Below are 22,542 nucleotides of genomic sequence, written 5' to 3'. Positions count from 1 at the left end.
TCCTGGTCCAGAAGGCATAGCGGAGACTTCAGTACTTAAGAGAAGGCTAACCTGTCGCTCAAATCTTGTGCTGTTCCACTAATTTATTACTTCTTTAATATCGTTTATGAGGATCTTGTGTTTGTGTACCGTGCACTTTTAAAATCAGTTTACACCATGTTTACTTGTCTGCTTTGTGTTTACTGTCTCTGCAGTTTGTCTTGTGTTGCACTAAATGCTTGTCTGCACTCTACGTATCTTGCTACCGTATGGACCAGAATTTACCTCTGGGATCAATAAAATTTATTTTTTATGTACAACGGAGAGCAAATTCTGCTGCATCATTGACTGTAATTGGACTGTAAGGTGCTTTGGTGGTTGGTCCAGGTCATCACTGGATCCTCACACCCAGCAATACAAGCCATTTAGTCCAAGTGCTCACAGCTCTGTCAATAATCCTACCCGCCAAAGCCTCCAGCTTTGCATTCCCTTTCCGACTGTCGAATGGTTACAAAGCCTTTTGATTTATTTCCATCGGACAGCTTTTACCCGCAGACCATAATGGCTCTGAACAGCAAGAGCTCCCACAAGCACCTTTGTAATCGACTGATCACAAGCATCAGTTTGTGTAGGTGAACAAAATATATGTTTTAAATTATGGTAAAATTTTCAATACTTTTAATTTCCTGTTATTGTAAAATGGGTCTTTCAGAGATAGTAATAGTGAATAGTGGTTGATATATTTTCTGTATTTTTTTTTCTTAAAAAAAAAACTTAAAAGCCACGTATTTGTTTTATTGCGGTCAAGGAAGATTCAGCGATCAGCAACGACACGGAACCATATTTATTAGTGTAAAACTTTGTTGTCAGAAGTGGGATTCGAACCCACGCCTCCAGAGGAGACTGCGACCTGAACGCAGCGCCTTAGACCGCTCGGCCATCCTGACTTAGTTAGTACGTTGTTATCTCTATTTAATTGACTAATAATATATAAGAATATTACAATAAAACAGCAAAAAGGTCCGTGCACGATTATGTTTATTTAAATATATCAATGTACTGCAATTGCTGCAGAGAGTCTTTCTGGACGTCCTCCACACCGTATTAGGCATTCCCCAAAGGGGAGCGGCAGGAGCTGAGCAGATGAGCACAGCGAAGGCGCCCTGCGCTCTGGCGGCGCGGCGCTGTCGGAAGCCCGCAGCGGGTGTGGTTATTACGCCCACCCACTGGCGGCGGGATGCAGCCTCTGATGTAATCTAAGATGTGCTTTAAACCCGGATAGTAAATAACAAAACTGGCGCGTAAACGCTTTTGCTTTTTGCTTTTCTGTTCTTCCCGGCAAATCTGCATATTTTCCCGCTTACAGGTAATATTTTTACATAGTTCATGCATACATGAGCGTATTCAGAACAGGTCTGTTACATCTAAATAGTTATTTAGCACACGGTAACTGATTACAATTAGCTTTTTTTCTTTTGCATTTACAACTCTGTTTTTTTGGCTTATTTTGGCCGAGATTAATATAAAACTACCCCTGGTAAGAACAGGTTAAATGAGTGCTGATAAATTGCCATTTCCCCAATACATTTGTTTCCTAGTTAAGATATTCCTTAAATACTTAACGATTTCTAGAGATTAGAAGAGAATTATCCTTAAGTTTCTTTTCATGCGGAAAAAATGAAGTGTTTTTGCAGTTAATCGTAGGAAGACGTGACATTGTGGACTGCTCTTCCCTTAAATTGCTGAGGTATTTGTACTCCAATTTACGAAGCAGTGTTCTAACAGATTTGCTTTACTTTTAAGTGCTTTTTCATGAATTTGGTTTGTCTTTTAATATCCGAACTAGGAAGTCACAATGGACAAAAACACGCGTGCTGATCTATTGTAATACCTATAATTATACTGTTCATAATAATGTGCCATAATTAGAGTATGAAGTGCATTTAAGTGTTACATGTTAATTAGGAGACCTGAGTTAGCTTGAAATGGTGAGTTGTGTTTTTTAGAAAGGAAGCACCTAACAGATTTTTAGGAGCGCGTTTCAGAAGTGGAAAACCTGTATATCTGGAGGCCTGATTTTTAGAATTGTAGAATTTTTAGTATGTAGGGACTACCAAAAAAAATAAGCAGTTCATTTTAGCGATCTGTTGAGGGATTGATTACGTCCATCAAACCACGTGACCCACGGCCTTTAGTTGCTTGGTAAACAGGAATCGTCTTCAGCTGGATTTGCTGTGGCACTGTGGAGTGTTTGCTTGTATCTAGGGAGCATATACTGTAGCACCCCCCACTCACTGACATTCTGTCCCATGTACCATTAATTTAATTTTTCTTTCCTCTTAAAGGGACCACGCTGGACTGTTTATAGCTGCTGGTGGTTCTTTTTCTCTGGACACTGTTCAGCAGCATGGGTGGCGAAAAGCAGTATAAAAATGGAAGGAGGAAAAGCAAGACGAGGAGGCTTGATGACGATGACCAGTACAGTGGCGACGTGACAAAGAGGTTAAACACCCGCTGGTGGAGTAGCCAATGTCTGTTCTCTACACACAATAGTCCAGGCTTGATGACGATGACCAGTACAGTGGCGACGTGACAAAGAGGTTAAACACCCGCTGGTGGAGTAGCCAATGTCTGTTCTCTACACACAATAGTCCAGGCTTGATGATGATGACCAGTACAGTGGCGACGTGACAAAGAGGTTAAACACCCGCTGGTGGAGTAGCCAATGTCTGTTCTCTACACACGATAGTCCAGGCTTGATGATGATGACCAGTACAGTGGCGACGTGACAAAGAGGTTAAACACCCGCTGGTGGAGTAGCCAATGTCTGTTCTCTACACACGATAGTCCAGGCTTGATGATGATGACCAGTACAGTGGCGACGTGACAAAGAGGTTAAACACCCGCTGGTGGAGTAGCCAATGTCTGTTCTCTACACACAATAGTCCAGGCTTGATGTGCACATGCAATATCAGTCAAAAGTTTGGACACACCTGTCGAAAATCATTTTTCAACAAGATAATGACCCTAAGCTCACCTCGAGGTTATGTAAGTACTGTATTATCTTGTGAGCATAGAAAGCGATGGAGTGCTGTGACAGATGACCTGCCCTCCACAATCCCTCCCCCCGACCTGAACCCCACAGAGCTGGTTTGAGATGAATTGGATTGAAGAGTAAGAGTGAGGTAACCAAATTGTGCCCAGACCTTGTGGAAACTCCTTCAGGACTGTTGGAGAGAGATTCCAGGTGCCTACATCTGGAAGCTGGTTGAGAGAATGCCAAGAGCCTGCGATGCTGTCATCAAAGCAAAGGGGGCTGTTCTGAAGAGTCTGAAATTGGAGAAAATATTGTGATGTTGAGCACATCTCTTGGTCGTTGCATCGTTTGCCATGCATTACTTCATTAACTCCAGGCCTGAATGACATGGCTAAAACAGAGAGAAATGCATTAAAAGCGTGTGTGTCCAGACTTCTGGCTAGTAGTGTATCTGGCTGACAGAGTGAACCTCTGTCCCCTTTCTAAGTCCTGAGCCACACTTCAGGTCATCATCTCTTTTCCATATATGAATGGGAATGCAATTTGCCACTTAGCAGTTATTGTTCATCACTGTGTCCTTTAATGCCCAGGAAATAGGATTTGGTCAACCCATTTCCAAAAAGGATATACCGTCGGGGGGTCGAGTTCAGCCAGTAGCACTGGGAATGATTCCCGGACTTAAACGGATACATTAATAAGTCCCTAAACCTCTGTAGGCTTTTGTGAAGGTAACTGAGGGGGCAATATGATCTAAGTGTACCAAATCTCAAAGGGAAACGCACAAGGTCAACCTTAATCACCACTTCAGTGTTAGCCTGAATGCAAGGCTACAAATGGAAATTGGTAAGGAGGCAGTTAGATTAGAAGGAACAAAAAATACACAAGGAATGGAATTTTGAGGTGCCTTGGTTTCAAGATTGGGAAATCTATCATCTTGGATATTTAATATCTACGATGGGCTGAATGCTTTCATTATATTTGCAGTGTTTCTTGGTTTCTTATGGCCAGTGCTATTTCAAGAAGTTCGATTTTAAGCTGGAACATCAGTGGCTGTTTTGCTGAGCGGCCGCTCTGTGGTGCTGAAGACATTCCATTCAGTCCCAATGATACGGCTGACAGTGATCTAACAATGAAACAGTTAATCGACTAAAGAATTCTACTTTTTGTTTTATGAAAGTGTGTTTTCCATCTTTATAAAAATATGAGTTTTACATTCCCTGGGAAATGCTTATGTCGACTCCCCACCTCCCTCTTTTGTGCCTTTAAATAAAACCACGCGCACCTGTACTGGGTGATGTAGGTGCAGTGATGTGAGGGCTTCCTGCACACTGCAGTGGAAACCTGTCCCAGCCCTCATCCTTATGCTTGATTGCACTGTTGATTGAATAAATTGCATACATTTTAAATCTGAAACATTTAAATGAAAATTGCTTTGATCTGAATGTGCTAGCCGAAGATGTAGTAATTTTCCATCCGCGTTAAACCAAATTGTTGTGCGTAATAACTGTAATGGTGAAAAATTGGACTGGAATTTTGCTTTTGACTCATGCGATGAATGTGTGATTAATTGAAAATTAATAATGATTGCTCATTTGTAATATTCAGGAATTGAATGAGTGATTAATTAGAGTATATTTTGATTAAAACCAGGGTTTTAAGGTGCTGTTTTAAAACTCGGACACAGTAAGTGTGTTTCTGTCTCACTTGTCCCGTCCCCCCCCCCCTCCCCCGTCCCCCCCACATAGTAAAAAAACACTGAAGAAAACAAGCAAAGTCGACAAGAGGCCTAAAAGTGAAGAAATGGAAAAACCGCTTAAGAAGGTAATTCAGCCCCACGCCCTCCCCTACGTCGGTATGTAAATCAGCCAGAATTTGCTGTGCTTGCTTTGTGCACAAGTTTTAATGTCACATGAGATGTACATTTTCCCCATGAAATTACTGTTGCATAAAACATGAAGTCGTCAGAAAGGTTACAGCACTCCCAACACTGGATCAAAGCGATCTCCTGTTAATGGTAACTGCGTTTACCACTTTCAATGTTTTCTTCAAACAGGGAGAGACCCCAGAAATTGAGGTCCTTGACATCAAAAAGGAGAACTTTGAGAGGTGAGCTTTGGCTTTGCATGTGAATGTGAGGGAACGGTATTGCGTGTGCGAGAGGTTGTCTCTCTAAAATTGTGTCGATGCTTTAGTTATTGGGTCATGGCTGAGCTGGTCCTGACTGTATCATAAATCATTACATGAACATCCACTCGTTGCTATTGGGGGCCATCTTTCATATCTAGACAAACTCTTTTGAGGTGATGGGACCTCGTTCTCACAATAGGCGCTTCCAAGCTACTGGATTGCATCCATTATTCTGAAACGCTACAGCTGTGGCTTGATTGATTCTTCAACTCATTGGGGAGTTTGTCTCCTGACAGAAAGGTAATAAATAAAAAATCTGAGACGATGTGTAGATGATTTCAAGTAGCCAACTTTGGCCCAAGGCTAACCAAAGTGTGATACTGACAGACTGATAGTGGCACAGTGACGGTAAGCCCATCCATTATGGGTGTAGTTATCAAAAGGAGCAAAATCTTTGTTTTGAATCGCTGTCATAAAGTGGTCTCTTAATGCCTTCAAGTATTTACTGTTACTTTAACGAGGCAGGATAGTAGCTAGTTTCAAAGCTTTCTCGACATCTCGTCATTTTTCAGCGGCCTTGTCCTTTTCCAGTATCATAATCCTTGACACCACCTGCTGAGGTTGGGTCAGTTGCAGCTGAGTGTTATATGCAGAGGTGGAGATTTCAGGTCCGGAGACTACAAATCCAGACCAAGATTTAGTTTCAACCAAGCAATTGAGTACTCTGTGACTGTGACTCTATATACTCAACTGGTTGGTTGAAACTAAATCTTGGTCTGGATTTGTACTCTGGACCTGAAATCTCCACCTCTGGTCATATGGCAGTCTTTGCGGTGTCAGTGGGTATGTGTGTTAGGAGTTATGAGTTTTAGGCTTTCAGAGATTTGTAAAAATCACCCATGTCCCTTTGGTGTCTTCATTACTGTGATCTGCCTTCACTAATTCGGTGATGGATCTTTCACCGGTCCAGCAGAAGGACGTGGCGTGCCCCTCTGCTGCCTGCTTCTTAGCCCTCTTACCTCATCTGGCTCCTTCACAGACTTATTATGACTCTGGCTTTTTCGGGACGGCGAAATTGGTGCATTCCGAGCTCCGTTTCCTTTCCGTTTCGACAGCTTCAACTGAAATATGTCAGCGGAATGAGGGGAAATGCAAGACACTGAAACTGTTTGTTGAAGTCCTTCCACGGTACACCAAGCCCCCACCCCCCTAGGTCTGGGTCTGTTCTAGGTGACATAGAGGGATTCGGCATGGTAACAGTAATGAGTTGTGGCGTGATGGTGTCTGGATGGAAAGACGGGAAAGAAAGGCAGACTAAAGGTAGCTCTAGGTAAGGCAGGCTGGTGACTCTGAGATAGAGGAGGCCCCGCACGGCTGAGGCGGTCAGAGCATGTGCAGGAAGGCAGCCCTATGTGTAACACAGGCCGCTGTCCATACTCCATGTTTCCTTTGTAGCAGGCAAATCACATGAGTATTTCTATGGTATTTTTATCCATTTCTTTTTTTCTGCAGCCTGTAATCTGTCGGTTGTAGACACGTCGTAATTATTAAGGCAAACAAGTTAATTATAATAATTGTAATTTATTAATTTGGCTGGAACCCTTCACTGAAGTCCACCCTCTGTGGGGAGTCGCCGACACAGTTCAGTAATTATCGTCTGTAATTGCCCTAATCATGTTGTTATCGCTGGGCAGCCCTTTTTTCCCTTTGAACTGAGTCACGCTGCTCCTAAAGACTAACACCGTGTTAGCAGTTTGGCCGTGTGTTTAACTGTAGCTGGAAGTCTACCACCCCATTCACGGGAGTCAAACTGGCCAGATCAGGGGCTGTGTGACCATTAGAGGCTGTATTGATGGGGCAGTGGAGTCGTGTTGAGTTTTGGTAAGAAAAGTGGTGTGTTTAAGTGATTATTTTTTTGGGGTAATTTTATAAAATTATTTTAGGTGTTTAGGAGATGGTGATAATTGTTGTTTAAAATGCATTACTCACTAATGATTAATTCATCACTCTCTACTCCGGGTCAGCATATTTGCTTTCTCTCTTCTTCTGCATTTACATTTCACATTTTAAGAATTAAAAATTTATTTAGCAGGTGCTTTTATCCAAAGTGACGTCGGCTTTAGAGAAATTAGGGTCAGACATTCCCTTGGGCGACTGGGGATTAACCTCGCTCAGGGGCCCAATGGTGAAATCACTCTGCTGACCCTAGGATTAGAACAAGCGACCTTCTGATCAAAGGCACAGTGCCCTCAAGGGAGGAAGACTAGGCTGTTGCCTAGGGCCCTCGAATTACCTGTGTTGCCGAGGAAGTGAAATGATCACTGGTTTTCTGGGGGGGGGATGCTCTCAAGTAAAGCTTTGCCCTCGACAAGGTAGAGCTGGCTTTGAGTGCCCTAACACTCTGAGCCACATACCGGGAACATTCTGCCTGGAAATAATGGTCCCTTCATTGTATTTTGTGTTTTTTTTCCCCTCCAATTTTCTTCCTTGTGGGCTTTTATAATCATGACCAAAGCTTACTGGGTAATAATGCTGTGCTCTTTCCTTCAGAGCTCTTGGCCAACCAAAGTCCGAGGATAGTGACTTCCAGATGGAGAAGAAGAAGGGGAAGAAGAAACGGAAGGATGATGACTTCCGGGTGGAGATGAAGGGGAGGGGACAGAAGAGACGGCGAGAGAGTGAGCGGACAGAGGGAGTCTCTGACCTGGCAGAGGGACACACGTGAGTGCCGTCAAAAGAACTGTTACCAACCTCAGGTACCAGATTTGATTTTAAAGTTTTCCTTTGATGCCCAGAAAACCTTCAAGAAAGTTTGTAGGGAATAAAAATTTAGGTTATCGAGAATTAGCGTAGGATAATTATTAGGCTAGAATTTTCAGGTCACTTTGAACCTTATCGCAGTTTAAGGCTCAGAACTAATGTGGGTCAAAGCCATCAATAGATGCTGTGCAGCAGGGTCGTGGCAGACGAGGGAACGGGATGTCTGGCTTTTGCGACATTATTTACTTTTTTGTTAATATCACTATTGTCGTTCAAGCCTGACTTGAGAATTACTGCAGTAGAGGATGCCAGAGCCCCTTTAAAAGCATATGAATATAAACATCACAGATGTGTTAATGTGTGCTGTCATTACATGACATGTTATGTTTATACTGCGTCAGGTGTTAAAACCTCAGTCTTATTACTCAGGGCGGAAAAGAATAGGAAAGTAAAGAGGGAGGAAGAGGAACAGGTGGATCAGGCTCCTGAAATGAAGAGGAAAAAGAAAGTGAAGGATGAAATCGACATGGAGGTGGGTGGGTTGATGGTGAATGTGGGGTGTGCTGTTGGCTTGAGATGGACATTATGAGCAGGTGCATCTCCAGATAAACGTATATAGAGGGCTTTAATGACCCTTGGTGGTCATGTGGAGGACATTGGTAATGTTCCTTAAGGCTTCCTGCCATTGGCTCACATCATTCCACATCATTTTTTGTCTTGGTGATAAATCAGTGACAGTCTCCCTTTATTAGACCGATCTTCACATCTCCATCAGCTAATGACATTTTCAGGCTTACATCCTAACCTTCCTGTTTGCCTTCCGAGTCTCTAATTAGCTGCTTGAAGAATGCTCAGAAGGTCATGCCGGATGCTGGAAAATTGGATGTGTACGAATGTACTTGTGTGTTTAAACATTAGTGCTTTAGCAAATGTTTTCAGTGGATTTATGGCTTAAAGGGGACAGTCATGCAATTTGTATCACTCTGAACACAACGCTTTATAGAGGTGTGTATATACTTTAGAATGAGGATGAACAAGGTAAGTAACATTTAATCCAGAATGTGGACATTTTTTCATGTCACTAGGTGCCTATAAAGGATGCATTAACAGATATGGCAGAAGGAATGGGAATGAAAAGAGGATGTGGGCGGGGGGGGGGGGGGAGGCAAAGAAGCGGGAATGTAACTGTGGGGGCGGCATGGCGCTTAGTGGTTTGGACTTTTGACTCACCTCAGTGGTTGAGGGTTTGAATCCCACGTCTGCTCTATGTCTGCATGTCCTCCCTGTTAACTAGATTTCCTTCAGTTATTGTGCTTTACTGCAGTCCGAAGGTGTGTAGATGGGCAAATTGGTCATTCTGCATCACCCATGGTCAGTGATCGTCTAGAGTGATGTAACAAGTATTCAAGATATTGAAAAAGGTTGAATATAAAAATGACTTGGGGAAATCCTCCATCTGAATAACTGGTTAATAACCAAAATGTATGTGTGCTGCATATTCTGACTGTGGTGTGGCACCAGTAGAGTTCCTCTCTCAAGTAACGAATGCATAACTGCAAACAGAAAAGATGGCGGGTGCGAGTCAGGATGGTCAACCCCCCCCCCAGCGCTTCCTGAGACGCTTCCCGATGTTTTGCTGTGTCTGTAGATGTCAAACAAAATATAGAGTATATGTAACGATTCATGAACACCCTACATATTAGAATAATTTAAATGAAATTAACTATTCACTCAACCGATGTTATATTAATTGCTGAATCTCAGTAAGTTGTTGAAATGTTACTAATACTCTGAATAACCTTTGAAGGAGGGCTATCCAAATAAAGTGTTACCAAATTCAATATTTGCAGCCCCAATAATGTGTGAGATTGTGCAGCTCTGTGTGCCCTATGAAGGAATACTAATCCATCTGTGGTGTATCCCAGCCATGCGGCCTCTGCCCCCTGGGACCGGTTTCAGGTCCTCTGTGACCATGCCCAGGATTAGCACTGGGATGATGGTGCAGAGAGAGAAATCTGAACTTTCATCTTCAGCGTATGATGTAATACTGGGAGGGGTCGATATAGAATGACCTTAAGATGGCATTTCAGTGTTGATAGGAAGTTTCGTGGCTTGCAGCTGGGGGTTAGAGCTTTGTTTGGTATTTGTTTTATTAATGTCACTTAGGGGATGAAATTGCCACACTATGAAATAAGTCCAAATATGTACCTTTTCCTGCAGTTGGAACCCTATCTATTACAAGTCTATTACGGTAAAATAAGTCCAACCTTCAAACGGTTACACTTGTCACCCATCAATTATAAGTTAGATGACACCTTATTACTTGTCACCTGAACCATGTGTAGGTTCCTTGCTATCGCCTTTGGATTGATTCCGCGTGATTTACTTCCCAAGGCCAAGATAGGGAACGAGGGGCAAGCAGTGTCTGTAAAGAGGAAGAAGACTAAAGAGGAGTTGGAGGCTGCGAAGGTTCTGAAGATGAAGAAGAAGGAGGAAGAGGAGCAACAGCGATGGCGATGGTAGCGCTGGACAGTCGGATGAAGGGGGCTTCCCTTCCTTTCTAACAATTATTTACAAAGATGCCACGATAGGCTCCTATCTGCCAGTGTCTCACTCGGTGTCTCTCAGGTGGGAGGAAGAGAAGTACCCGGATGGCATCAAGTGGAAGTTCCTGGAGCACAAGGGGCCCTACTTCCCCCCAGAATATCAGCCCCTCCCTGACGACGTTCGTTTCTTCTACAACGGTGGGAAAGCTTCTCCCGCATCGCCCTCTGGCCATTGGCTGTCAGATTGTGTGCCGTACCTTGTGCCGTGGGCTTGCTGGCATGGGCTCAAGGAATATATGACCAGATTATCTGCGTTGGGTCCTCATTTGTTGTTTGTTGTTGTTACTCTGAGTTTACCCATTTTGTTTAACAGTTTCGAAGATACTAAAGGGTTGTTTTGAATAGTGGAGTAGCAAACAATTGCTGTCACCCCAGGATGACCTCAGACATAGTATTCCTTTTGCCAAGTCCTGTGTCATTATCTCCCACACATATCCAAACATGGACTTCTGCTTTCACTCTTTTCTACTGAACCTGGATGTGTGCTTGCACCCCCCCTCAGACAGCCCTCCCATTAGTCCCCTCAACAGCACTTTGATTGTAGGTCGTCTACTACCAAGGGAATGACGGTTGTATGTCTGTACTAAGGTTAGTTGACCGCTTGATGTTCCCCCGCAGGAAAGGCAGTGAAGCTCAGCCCTGCCGCTGAAGAAGTGGCACTCTTCTTTGCCCAGATGCTGGACCATGAGTATACAACCAAGGATGTGTTTCGCAACAACTTCTTCAAAGACTGGAGGAAGGTAAGAGATGGTGTCAGTCCTGGTCTAAAAGAGATGGCGAGATTGGACTTTGGTTGGGGGAGTTGGCCATGGCTGCTCATACCACACGCTCCATGCACAATAAAAATAAGAAGGTCAGCTGCTTCATGTTGACGTCAATGCTGAACCTTAATCATATAAGCAAGGTGAGCACTTGTGGCAGGTCCAATAGCTGGTCTAGGGAAACAGGCATCGACTGGGTAACACTTCTAGCTGTTTCACTTTAGGATGCCCCGTGTACTTTACAATATATTTCTCTTCTGCAGAGCTGTTCGGATTGCAGTACGGGTTGGGGTCGGGAACCTTAATGCCTTCCGGTGGTTTGGAAGGGGGGGGGGGAGGGTGGTTACGGGAATAATGTTAAATTGAGGTTTTCAGAGAGGCATCCCACAAAGCCTGGAGGCATATCATGCGGAATTAATTTCTTGCTGCTTAGTGCTCAGTGCACTTGAAAATACGATTTGTGTAAAAGCATTGATATGCTAATCCAGACAACTAGCTTCCCTGCATATGAACAAATCCAATTAAAGAATTTTATTGTGACAAGGAAGCCTTTCCTCGCCTGACCGCGTCAGCCCTTTGCTCGCTGTTTGCCTGTCGTTCACGGCCAGAAGAATGACTCGAGGCTGCCCTATAACTCAATAAGGACCACAGCCATACGGATCGGACTTGTACCTGCAGTGCGAGTCTCTTCAGCGTCCTCGTTGTTTGTACTGCGTGAGGCACTAGGCCCAGTATTACCCTCTGAGGTTATTTATGTCCTTTTGTTTTACTCTGTCCGTCTCCCATTGACTTAGAATTTATGGTTATATAACCTGCAATGCACCAGACACGCAGGTCAGCTTGTAGTGCTGTTTAGGACCATGTCTCTGTGCCGGTGTATCACTGATGAGCTTTGGGTGGCGCTGCTAATCACCATGCGGTGCTCATAGCTGGGTGAAGTCACCTGACCCCTCCTGGTGATGTCAAACCATTTTCATATGACGATTCGCAACCTGTCCTGCCTATTTGCTATTTTTAATGTCATCTTGTGCAAAGTTCAAACTGCATAGATGTTCTTTGTTTTTTATGTAAGTATGCCTATGATCTGAAAGACTCAAGAGGTTTACTTGCCATCTGTCCGTGCGCAGACAGTACGGGTGCATGGGAATTTTTGTGCAAAGCTCTTAGAGCCAGCAGCAAAGAAGAGAGATAAGTAAAAGCCAGGGTAGGTAATAAGGGCACAAGATAGGAACTAAGAAGACATTGCAGAATACAATAAAATACCCATTTTAACAAACATCTTGAGGTGCAAAGAGGTAATAGTGAAACACACAATAGGTATTAGTGAAGCATGTGAAGCGCAGTGAAGTACCCATTGTTAAGGTGCATGCTGTAAAACACTGTAAATACACTGTTACAAGAGTAAAAACAACACAATAAATCACACATTTTCATTTAAGAGTGTTGCACATCTGAGAATATTGCACCATAATTCTGCTATAAATCAATGTGGAAAAGATGAAGATTAAATTGGCACAAAGCAAAATCTTTGTTTCAGTTAATTCTTGTAACATATAAGAAAAAGTCTTTAAAGCTGAATATATTCTGTATAAGAGCTAAAAGCTTCTGTGTTCTTAGGGTCCGGATACTATGTTTAAATTGGACTTCACGGTGTGTTTGTGCTCCATTGATCTGCATTAACTGCAGCATACAGAAGCTCTGACCCCCACTGGTGTATCTAATCAAAATCTGCCTATGAAAAAGAGATTTTTTTGCCTTGTTGCATTTGTTGTTCATTCTAGTGAATAATAATTAAAAAAAAACAAAGAAAATAAAACTAAGCTTTTTATAGTTATAGTGTGGTTGGTTAATGAAATGACCTATTTAGATAGACCCTTAACTGGTGTGCTGTGGTGGTCAACCCATTAGGTGACACAGGCGTCCGCCTAGGGCGACATCTTCTGAGAGGGTGCCAACTTAGCAAGTCAGTTTCACTTTGTCTTGGACGGGGGGCGCTAGTGGGGCAGCTTGTCTAGGGTGCCGTATGGACCTCGACAGGGCCTAGCTCTGTAAAGAGGGGAAGTCTGGACGATTCCAACGGCCTCTGGCCGTAAAACATCTGGAACATGATTGGGTGGATTTGGGTTGGGGACCCAGAATGATCTACTTTAATGGGGCCCAAAATCTGTAGCGGAGCCCCGGCTTATGTGTGTGTATGTGTGTTTGCTCGCTCTGCTGGGACGCTGTGGTCAGTTAGAGGAACTGCTGTAACCATGGATCTGCTGTCTAAATGAGTTATTAGAGCTCATACTGTAATTTTTTGATATTTAGTGATTGTTTTGGTCTTAAGATTGATGGCTATAAAAGGGTATACTAAGGTGGTCCTTGTCTTGTTAGGTTCCTGCTTTGTTAGAAGTTGTATAGTTCCTGCTCCAATCCTGTTACACGTGTACCTGGGCATTCATTGGAAGCTTAGCCTAGCCACACTTATGCTGCACGTATATTTGTAATGTGCCATCTGCCTAACTTGTATGTCACTTTGCACAAAAACATTTGCGAATCTGCCGGGGTTAAATTTGAACTAGCTGTCAATCTTGCCGAGAGATTTGGGTGTATGCCTCTGCTGGTTGAGATGGAGCTGAGACCACCACCAGACTCTGGCAGCCCCTCACGGCTTCTGTAGTGACAGCCCGATATAGAGGTGTCAATATCGCGGTATTTAAAGGGTGCGTGTGAGCGAGTCCGCTCCTTCCATCACCCACCGAAGAAGCGCGCATCTCGCCATTTGTCGTGCAGGAGAATAACTTATGTGCACTTTTCTCCGGCTGAGTCGGAGGACATGGTCCTCCACCGTGGGGAGCGGGGGTGGCTATTAAGCACTTGGTCAGCGTGCTGCCGAGTTCAGAAGTAACTTCGTGTCGTGCAGGAGCCGCCCTAATTGCGGCATTGAGCCGAGCCGTAATTGGCTCCGCATCCGGGTGCGACACGTTGCCGCGTGGGAGCCGAGGGCTCTGCCGTCCGTCCCCCCAGGAGCCTCGCCGCTTCCGCTTAATTATTCAGCTGTCTGCGTTTATGCTACATAGATACGGTTATTTATCAGCAGAGGGGTTGTTGCATAACGGCAATTATTTTTAATGCGGGCCATAATTATTTTTGGCATCCCCCAAAAACACGCGGTAATTTGCAGCCGTGCTTCTGCTTCAAACTGTTTCGCGGCAAGGGTTAGGTTACTTAAACATGAGTGAGATGGATGTGCACAGCTGCGCGTGTGTGTGTGCGCGCGCGTGTGTGTGTGTGGGCGTAACAGTATATGTCATATATTCTGGTCTTCGATATCTCCTTGCATTGAAATTCAGGTGGGTGAATCTGGACATCCATTGTTAAGTATGACAATAAAAACTGCGGACTATATTTAAATTACAAATAGCTAAAATATTTAGGGTTTCGTTTTCCAGGGAAACTATTGACTTTACGAAATCGATGGAGTTTTATCTTGTTATGTTTTCTGCACTGACACAAAGTATTGTGGTCAGTAAAATGTGTTTTATTTATAGGTCTGATACTGAAATGCCTGTAATATTACAAACCGTAGTATAGGCTGCAAACACGTTTTAAAGTCTGCTTCGTATAACTGGCTTTAATAAATTCACCAATAAAACATTTGTACTTCAAGAAGTTTTTTTTTTCCCTTGACAAGTTCTTTTAGCAAGGAATCTTTATGGATATATCATATAGCAGGGCTATTTAAATCGCAGTCGTCAAGGTCCCAGCCCTACTGATTTTCCAGCCTTCCTTTACTCGTGAGCTAGGTATGAAATCCCTGGCCAATCAGAATCAGTAATTATTAATGTAACTGCCTGGGAGAACTGAAAACAAGGCCTGGATTTGGAATCAAGGTCTAGATTTGAAAAGCCCTGCTATATAGTGTCTGCATTGTGGCCAGGAATCTTTTTATGCATTTTTATATTGTGTACAGCTGTGGCCAAAAGTTTTGAGAATTGGCAACAAAAGTTGCTTCTTCAATTATTTGTAGATCTTTTTGTCCGATGTTTCTGTGGTATACTGAAGTATAATTACAAGCATAAGTGTCAAAAGCTTTTATTGACAATTACATTAAGTTTATGCAAAGAGTCGATATTTGGCGTGTTGGTCTTTATTTTTGAAGACCTGTGCAATTCACCCTGGCATGCTGTCAATCAACTTCTGGGCCAAATCCTGACTGATGGCAGCCCGTTCTTGCATAATCAATGCTTGGAATTTTTCTGATTTTGTGGGTTTTTGTTTGTCCACCTGCCTCTTGAGGATTGACCACAAGTTCCCAATGAGATTAAAGTCTGGGGAGTTTCCTGACCATGGACCCAAAACGTTGATGTTTTGTTCCCCGAGCCACTTAGTTATCACTTTTGCCTTGTGGCACGGTGCTCCATCATGCTGGGAAAGGCACCGTTCATCACCAAACTGTTCTTGGATGGTTGGGAGAAGTTGCTGTCAGGGGATGTTTTGGTACCATTCTTTATTCATGGCTGTGTTCTTAGGCAAAGCTGTGAGTGAGCCCACTCTCTTGGCTGAGAAGCAGCCCCACACATGAAGGGTCTCAGGATGCTTTACTGGCATGACACAGGACTGATGGTAGCGCTCACCTTTTCTTCTCTGGATAATCTATTTTCCAGATAATCCAATCAATCGGAAAGGGGATTCATCAGAGAAAATGACTTTACCCCAATACTCAACAGTCCAATCCCTGTAACTTTTGCAGAATATCAGTCTGTCCCTGATGTTTTTCTTGGAGAGAAGTGGCTTCTTTGCTGCCCTTCTTGACACCAGGCCATCCTCCAAAAGGCTTCACCTCTCTGTGTGTGCAGATGCACTCACACCTGCCTGCTGCCATTCCTTAGCAAGCTCTACACTGGTGGTGCCTCGATCCCACAGCTGAATCAACTTTAGGAGATGGTCCTGGCACTTGCTGGACCTTCTTAGGTGCCCTGAAGCCTTCTTCATAACAATTGAACCTCTCTCCTTGAAGTTCTTGATGATCTGATAAATGGTTGATTTAGGTGCAATTTTATTAGCAGCAATATCCTTGCCTGTGAAGTCCTTTTTATGCAAAGCAAGGATGACATCACAGTTAACAGGAAGAACAATGATTTCAAGCACCACCCTCCTTTTAAAGCATCCAATCTGCTATTCTAACTCAGTCAGCATGACAGAGTGACCTCCAGCCTTGTCCTTGTCAACACTGTCACGGTCACCTGTGTTAATGGGAGAATCACTGAAATGGTGTCAACAGGTCCTTTTGTGGCCGGGCTGAAATGCAGTGGAAATGGGTTTTTTGGGATTAAGTTCATTTTCATAACAAAGCGGGACTTTGCAATTAATAGCTGATCACTCTTCATAACATTCTGGAGTATATGCAAATTGCCATCATCATAACTGAGGCAGTAAACTTTGTGAAAATTTTAATATTTGTCACCCTCAAAACCTTTGGCCACAGCTGTATATACCAATGTCAGTCAAACTTGACTCACTCCCAAATGATTCTGATGCTCAAAGCACCTTATATATATATATTATTCAAGCACCTGGTTTATCAATTAAGTCTATTTCATAATTTTAATATTGTAAAACCTGAATAGTCTTGTATATAAATATTGACTGGGAAAGCCAAGCAAGAATTCCAGTGTGCTTATACATATGTGCCTGTACAGTACTAAAGAATGGATTTTGTGTGTGTGTATATCATACGGTGTATGTACTGCAGCCTGGAATATTTTTGTGCATGTTTTTTGCGTGTACTGTCTATATAGCACTTCTTGTCCTGTGTATTATACGTAAAATGAACAACTAGTAAAATAACTGAAAATGGGAAAAGTATTGAATATGTGTGACAGCAAAGTGAAATACTGTATGTGCTGCCTTCAAGCATGACAGGGTGTTGACACAATGAATAAGGGCAAAATAGATCGGAAAGAAGGGGGAAGTATTTATGGAACCGTACCGAAATGGCACAAGCTACCGATAAGGAAGTAGAAAAGGATAAGGCAGGGAATGGTCCCTCTGGGACACTCGTTCTGTGTTTTTAATGAGTGGTTGTGGTTATATTATAGTCAGTCAGTCGGTCCTTCTTATGGCATTCGTGATGATTGCATTCATTACACGAAAGGCTCTGTAGATTGGAGATTCCTTCACAGCCGATCAGAGGAGGTACTTAAGCAATCTGCCGATCCCATTTCTGTCATATGGTGCAAATGTTTTGGATCAGTAGCGGGTGACGACAGATTCCGCTCTTGGGAGAGGCGTCAGTGCAGCAGTTAGACTAGATTGTGCCGCGTCACACATCAGGTGAGGAGTTTGTGGGGTAGGTTTGAGTTTGACAGCCGCTCTGCTGCAGAGGAGGGTTAGGAGCAGGTGAGGGTGTTAACTTGGGTAGTTGAAGTGTGGCGGTTCCCAGCCTTGTAGACTTCCTTCGACAGTCTTTAATGTGAGACTGTCACAGCAGTGGAATCTTTGCTGGTATTTACCCTGGTTTAGTCCCGTGTTTCCAGTCATGGGGCCTGTGTTTTGTATCGTTTCCTATCTTGTGTCCGGTCACTTGATGTAGCTCTTTCTCTATGTATTGGTGCGTGCTAATTGTGGCTACAGTTTCCATATTTGTTTCCATGAAATTAAAATACTAATCTCTCTTCCTTGAGTTGTTAGAAAGACTGGCTTTCCTAGCTCCTCTCCCATAGTGTGTCAGACATCCATGGCAGATCCATCTACACTCTTTACTCTTTCATCTGAGGCTTTCTGTAGCTCTGGCTGTGACTCATGGTGCCGCCCTTTGGTCGGTCTTTGCTCCTTTTCCGCCTCTGGCACAGAGGAGGTCCGTAGTCAGATTACTGAACATCCCCATGCAGGTCTTCTCTGTACTCGGCGGTCGCTGGCTGCGGACTGGCCTCTGAAATCTGTGCATCCCATGATGTGAGGCTATTTGGCCACATTCCTCTGGATAAACACATTTAAAGGGTTGCTCTTGCAGTTTAAGTTCATGGTCTTATTGTCCTGTGTGTTCAGAGGGGGGCAGGTGCATGGAGGGGGGGGACGGGGGGACAACAAGACAAACAGCAGTGCAATAAGAAAAAAGTCAGCGGTTGATGGTATTGGACCCCCACAACGTAGACAACATAGAACTCTGATTAGTGTTAAGGAAGTAGTTTGTCGTGTTTTTAAACAAGATTTGCCCTAACAACCTGATTTAGAGGAGGTGCCACAGGAAGGAGGACCATGGCACAGGAAGGAGGACCATGGCACAGTATTGGAAGTAAAGCACCCTGATAAGGAACCTACTGTAAGGTTGGCTTGTTAGGCTCTACATTGAGTAGAGATCATGATGATTGTTAGAAGAGCTGCTAGCTTGACTGCTAAATTAACTGCAGGCTCTATTTCTGAAGCGGTGGGTCCCTCACTGCCCACGACACTGTATAAATAAAACATGGGTTATATGTTTGTTTACATACAGGTGTGTTGCTCATTCGTTGGCACACTCTCTCCTCAGGAGATGACTCATGAGGAGAGGAAGCTGATAACCCACCTGGAGAAGTGTGACTTTGGAGAGCTCTTCCAGATGCACAAGGACAAGGTGGAGGCCCGTCGCAATATGAGCAAAGAGGAGAAGCAGGTGGGGCTCCGTCGCAATATGAGCAAAGCGGAGATGCAGGTGGGGCTCCGTCGCAATATGAGCAAAGAGGAGAAGCAGGTGGGGCTCCGTCGCAATATGAGCAAAAAGGAGAAGCAGGTGGGGGCTCCGTCGCAATATGAGCAAAGAGGAGATGCAGGTGGGGGCTCCGTCGCAATATGAGCAAAGAGGAGAAGCAGGTGGGGGCTCCGTCGCAATATGAGCAAAGAGGAGAAGCAGGTGGGGGCTCCGTCGTAATATGAGCAAAGAGGAGAAGCAGGTGGGGGCTCCGTCGCAATATGAGCAAAGAGGAGAAGCAGGTGGGGGCTCCGTCGCAATATGAGCAAAGAGGAGAAGCAGGTGGGGGCTCCGTCGCAATATGAGCAAAGAGGAGAAGCAGGTGGGGGCTCCGTCGTAATATGAGCAAAGAGGAGATGCAGGTGGGGGCTCCGTCGCAATATGAGCAAAGAGGAGAAGCAGGTGGGGCTCCGTCGCAATATGAGCAAAGCGGAGATGCAGGTGGGGCTCCGTTGCAATATGAGCTAAGAGGAGATGCAGGTGGGGCTCCGTCGTAATATGAGCAAAGAGGAGATGCAGGTGGGGGCTCCGTCGTAATATGAGCAAAGAGGAGAAGCAGGTGGGGGCTCCGTCGTAACATGAGCAAAGAGAAGCAGGTGGGGCTCCGTCGCAATATGAGCAAAGCGGAGATGCAGGTGGGGCTCCGTCGCAATATGAGCAAAGAGGAGAAGCAGGTGGGGCTCCGTCGCAATATGAGCAAAGAGGAGATGCAGGTGGGGGCTCCGTCGCAATATGAGCTAAGAGGAGATGCAGGTGGGGCTCCGTCGTAATATGAGCAAAGAGGAGATGCAGGTGGGGGCTCCGTCGTAATATGAGCAGAGAGGAGAAGCAGGTGGGGGCTCCGTCGCAATATGAGCAGAGAGGAGATGCAGGTGGGGGCTCCGTCGCAATATGAGCAGAGAGGAGATGCAGGTGGGGGCGCTGTCGTGTACATCCATACGCGCAGGAGTGCTGTGAGCAGGAACAGCATTGTGTATTCACATGGCAGTGGGTAAATGAAGAAACCTGAAGTGCCCAGTTTTGCTTTGGGGGGGGGGGGGAGCTGAACGCTCTCGTCTCTATGATATCATTGTTGAGGGTGTGGTCTTTATTGCCCATTATGGAGAGTAGTCTGGACCAAGGGCATAAATTTGGGTTGAGCATTGTGGGGTTGAGGTCTCCACCCGTTTTAGGGGATCCAGGCAGTTGTATTAGCTTGATTTGATTATTTGGGGGGGTGGTTATGACCCCCTATCCCCCCTATAATTTGGACCCCTTTAACCTGTGGTCTGGACCCCTATAACCTGTGGTCTGGACCCCACCCTTATGTCTGCTGAGCCTCTGCAGTGTCCAGCTCCAACCCTACTGCAGAGCTGGCCTGCTTGATTGCCCTGTTAATGCCTTTATTCATGCTCTAAATGATTAGATGGATCTTTATTTGCCATCCGCACAAGTGCATTGGAAATCGTTACTTTTTCACACATCCCGTCTTGCTCTCTTCTGCGACATGTGCACACGCAGTTCAGAATGAAGCTTGCAGTTCAGAATGAAGCTTGCAGTTCAGAATGAAGCTTGCAGTTCAGAATGAAGCTTGCAGTCAGAGTTTATCCAGTGCCCCTGGGGTTATCGTAAGGTTAGGGACCTTGCCCAAAGGCCCAGTGGACGTGGGACTGTTCAGCCAAGGATGGGATCTGAACCTGTGACATTCCGATCACAGGCACAGAGGCCTCACCTGCTGAGCCACACACCCATTAACAACCAAGACGCATGATTAAATCCCTCGAGTAAACTTGGTGAATAATAAAATCTTTATACCGATGGTTAGTAAGGTTCCATTAAAAACCAGGTAGTCCCTGATAGCTTCATCTGCAGGACTGTGTTTTGGGTAATTTTAATTCTATTTGCAAATACTTTGTGATGGTGTGGGGAGGACGAGACTAGACTTGAATGCGTGATGTGAGAATGTGGAACGCTGTCATGGATCGCAGGTGAGAGGATTGTTATGGGTGATGGCTGATTATAGGAGCCGTCCTGCCTTCCTGTTTACTGCGGTGCTGCGGAGCATTTGGGCACAATTTTGTTGATTTAAGGACTGTTGACTCTTGATTTAAGGACTGTTTTTCGGCTAGTTATAAGCCACTAATAAGGCTGTCGGACGGAAATTAGTTTAGTAGTTTGAGTAGCTGGATTAGGTTTATGGTTTTATGAATTGCGGTCTTTAAATAAGATGATGGAATTAAAGCATGCCGTTGCGTTATTTGTCAGAAGACTGGGAATAACATGATGTACTCAAGCGCATGTTTGCCAGAATAACTGCCCCCCCCCCCTTCCCCCAGATCATCAAGGAGGCCAATCAGAAGATAGTGGAAGAGTTCGGCTACTGCGTTCTCGACAGCCACCGCGAGCGCATCGGCAACTTCAAGATCGAGCCGCCGGGCTTGTTCCGTGGTCGGGGGGAGCACCCCAAGCAGGGCATGCTCAAGAAGAGGATAAGGCCAGAGGACATCATCATCAACTGCAGCAAGTGAGGGAGGCAGCTGTGCGGCAGGGGCGGGGCCAGAGGCACTGGCCTCCATCTGATAGCTGATTGGACCCTGAAGTGTGGCCCCTCCCCTGTCACTTACCAATTCAAAGCATACCATTGGCCATCTATATGAGTTATGGCCCCTCTTATGCCCCCATCCTCTTATGCTGTCAGGGTGTGATGTGGGACAAATTCTGAAACTGACTCAGATCCCGCTCTGACACCCCACCCCCCGCCCCCAGGGACTCCCACGTCCCCGAGCCTCCCATGGGTCACCAATGGAAGGAGGTCCGGCACGACAACACGGTGACGTGGCTGGCCAGCTGGGCGGAGAATGTGCAGGGGTCGTGCAAGTACATCATGCTCAACGCCAACTCCAAGCTGAAGGTAAGGCTGGCGGGCAGGTAAACTGGCGGGTTGCTGGTGGCAAAATGGACCCGGTTTGTTGGTCTGTGCCATTCATTAACTGATATACCACTTAGCCTGTAGCATTTAAGTATGTGTGGGAAGATCTACCTGCGTGTATCGCAAACCAGTTCCTGGGGAGCCACAGGCAGTCCACATTTTTGCTCCCTCCCTGCCAATCAAGCGCCAAATACCTGGTACAGATGTGTTGGGAGGGGGGAGGGCGCAAAAATATGGGCTGTCTGTGTCCCCCCCCCCCCCCCTTCCCACCCATCCCAGTGGACTGGGGTGAGAAACACTAAAAGTATGTTGAAAGAAGACCCAACAGTGCAGTGCTCTCTGTACTGTACCTTTGAGGTCACCTTTAGCTGCCTGGGACAGCGTGCTGGTTAGGGACACAGGTTTCGAGGCACCGAGAGTCCCAGCTCTAGTTCCCTTGAGGAAGGTACTTAACCTGAACTGCTCCAGTAAAATACTCAGCAGTATAAATATGGTTTTAAAAAATGCTCTGGATGAAAGTCTCAGGCAAGCCAGGGATGGGCAAAAGTATATCATGATGAAGCCAGATTCTGTCATGGTTGCTATATTTTTTTTATATCCGTTACGGTGCCTGTTTAAGATGGCTAATTGTATTCTGCTGTACCTGCAGCAAA

General features: G+C 45.0%; 1 protein-coding gene and 1 non-coding gene across 10 annotated transcripts in view; one reads left to right on the top strand and one right to left on the bottom strand.

Annotated features, from left to right (window-relative positions):
• Positions 1 to 22,542, top strand: part of LOC111851929 (DNA topoisomerase I, mitochondrial) — a 47,825-nt gene that overhangs the window by 5,336 nt on the left and 19,947 nt on the right. For 3 of the 9 annotated variants that reach the window (XM_072698595.1, XM_072698594.1, XM_072698593.1), the window contains 11 exons: positions 2,325 to 2,481; positions 4,762 to 4,837; positions 5,070 to 5,122; positions 7,694 to 7,864; positions 8,333 to 8,435; positions 10,298 to 10,422; positions 10,532 to 10,647; positions 11,128 to 11,249; positions 18,784 to 18,906; positions 21,297 to 21,484; positions 21,727 to 21,871. In XM_072698595.1, the coding sequence (XP_072554696.1) occupies positions 2,387 to 2,481; positions 4,762 to 4,837; positions 5,070 to 5,122; positions 7,694 to 7,864; positions 8,333 to 8,435; positions 10,298 to 10,422; positions 10,532 to 10,647; positions 11,128 to 11,249; positions 18,784 to 18,906; positions 21,297 to 21,484; positions 21,727 to 21,871 (1,317 nt within the window). In that variant the 5' untranslated portion in view covers positions 2,325 to 2,386. Of the gene's footprint in view, positions 1 to 587; positions 608 to 1,131; positions 1,346 to 1,534; positions 1,727 to 2,324; positions 2,482 to 2,538; positions 2,580 to 2,823; positions 2,874 to 4,761; positions 4,838 to 5,069; positions 5,123 to 7,693; positions 7,865 to 8,332; positions 8,436 to 10,297; positions 10,423 to 10,531; positions 10,648 to 11,127; positions 11,250 to 18,783; positions 18,907 to 21,296; positions 21,485 to 21,726; positions 21,872 to 22,542 lie in introns of those variants that run through there. The other 6 variants (XM_072698597.1, XM_072698592.1, XM_072698596.1 and 3 more) reach the window with 6 other exon arrangements.
• trnal-cag (transfer RNA leucine (anticodon CAG)) lies at positions 844 to 926 on the bottom strand. The gene has a single exon. It is a non-coding gene; the product is annotated as a tRNA-Leu (tRNA).

The sequence above is a fragment of the Paramormyrops kingsleyae genome, chromosome 13, assembly GCF_048594095.1.
Source record: "Paramormyrops kingsleyae isolate MSU_618 chromosome 13, PKINGS_0.4, whole genome shotgun sequence".
In the NCBI taxonomy this organism is placed as follows: Eukaryota; Metazoa; Chordata; class Actinopteri; order Osteoglossiformes; family Mormyridae; genus Paramormyrops; species Paramormyrops kingsleyae.
The sequence above is the reverse complement of the archived record's forward strand: the minus strand, read 5'-3'. Positions and strand labels throughout refer to the sequence as shown.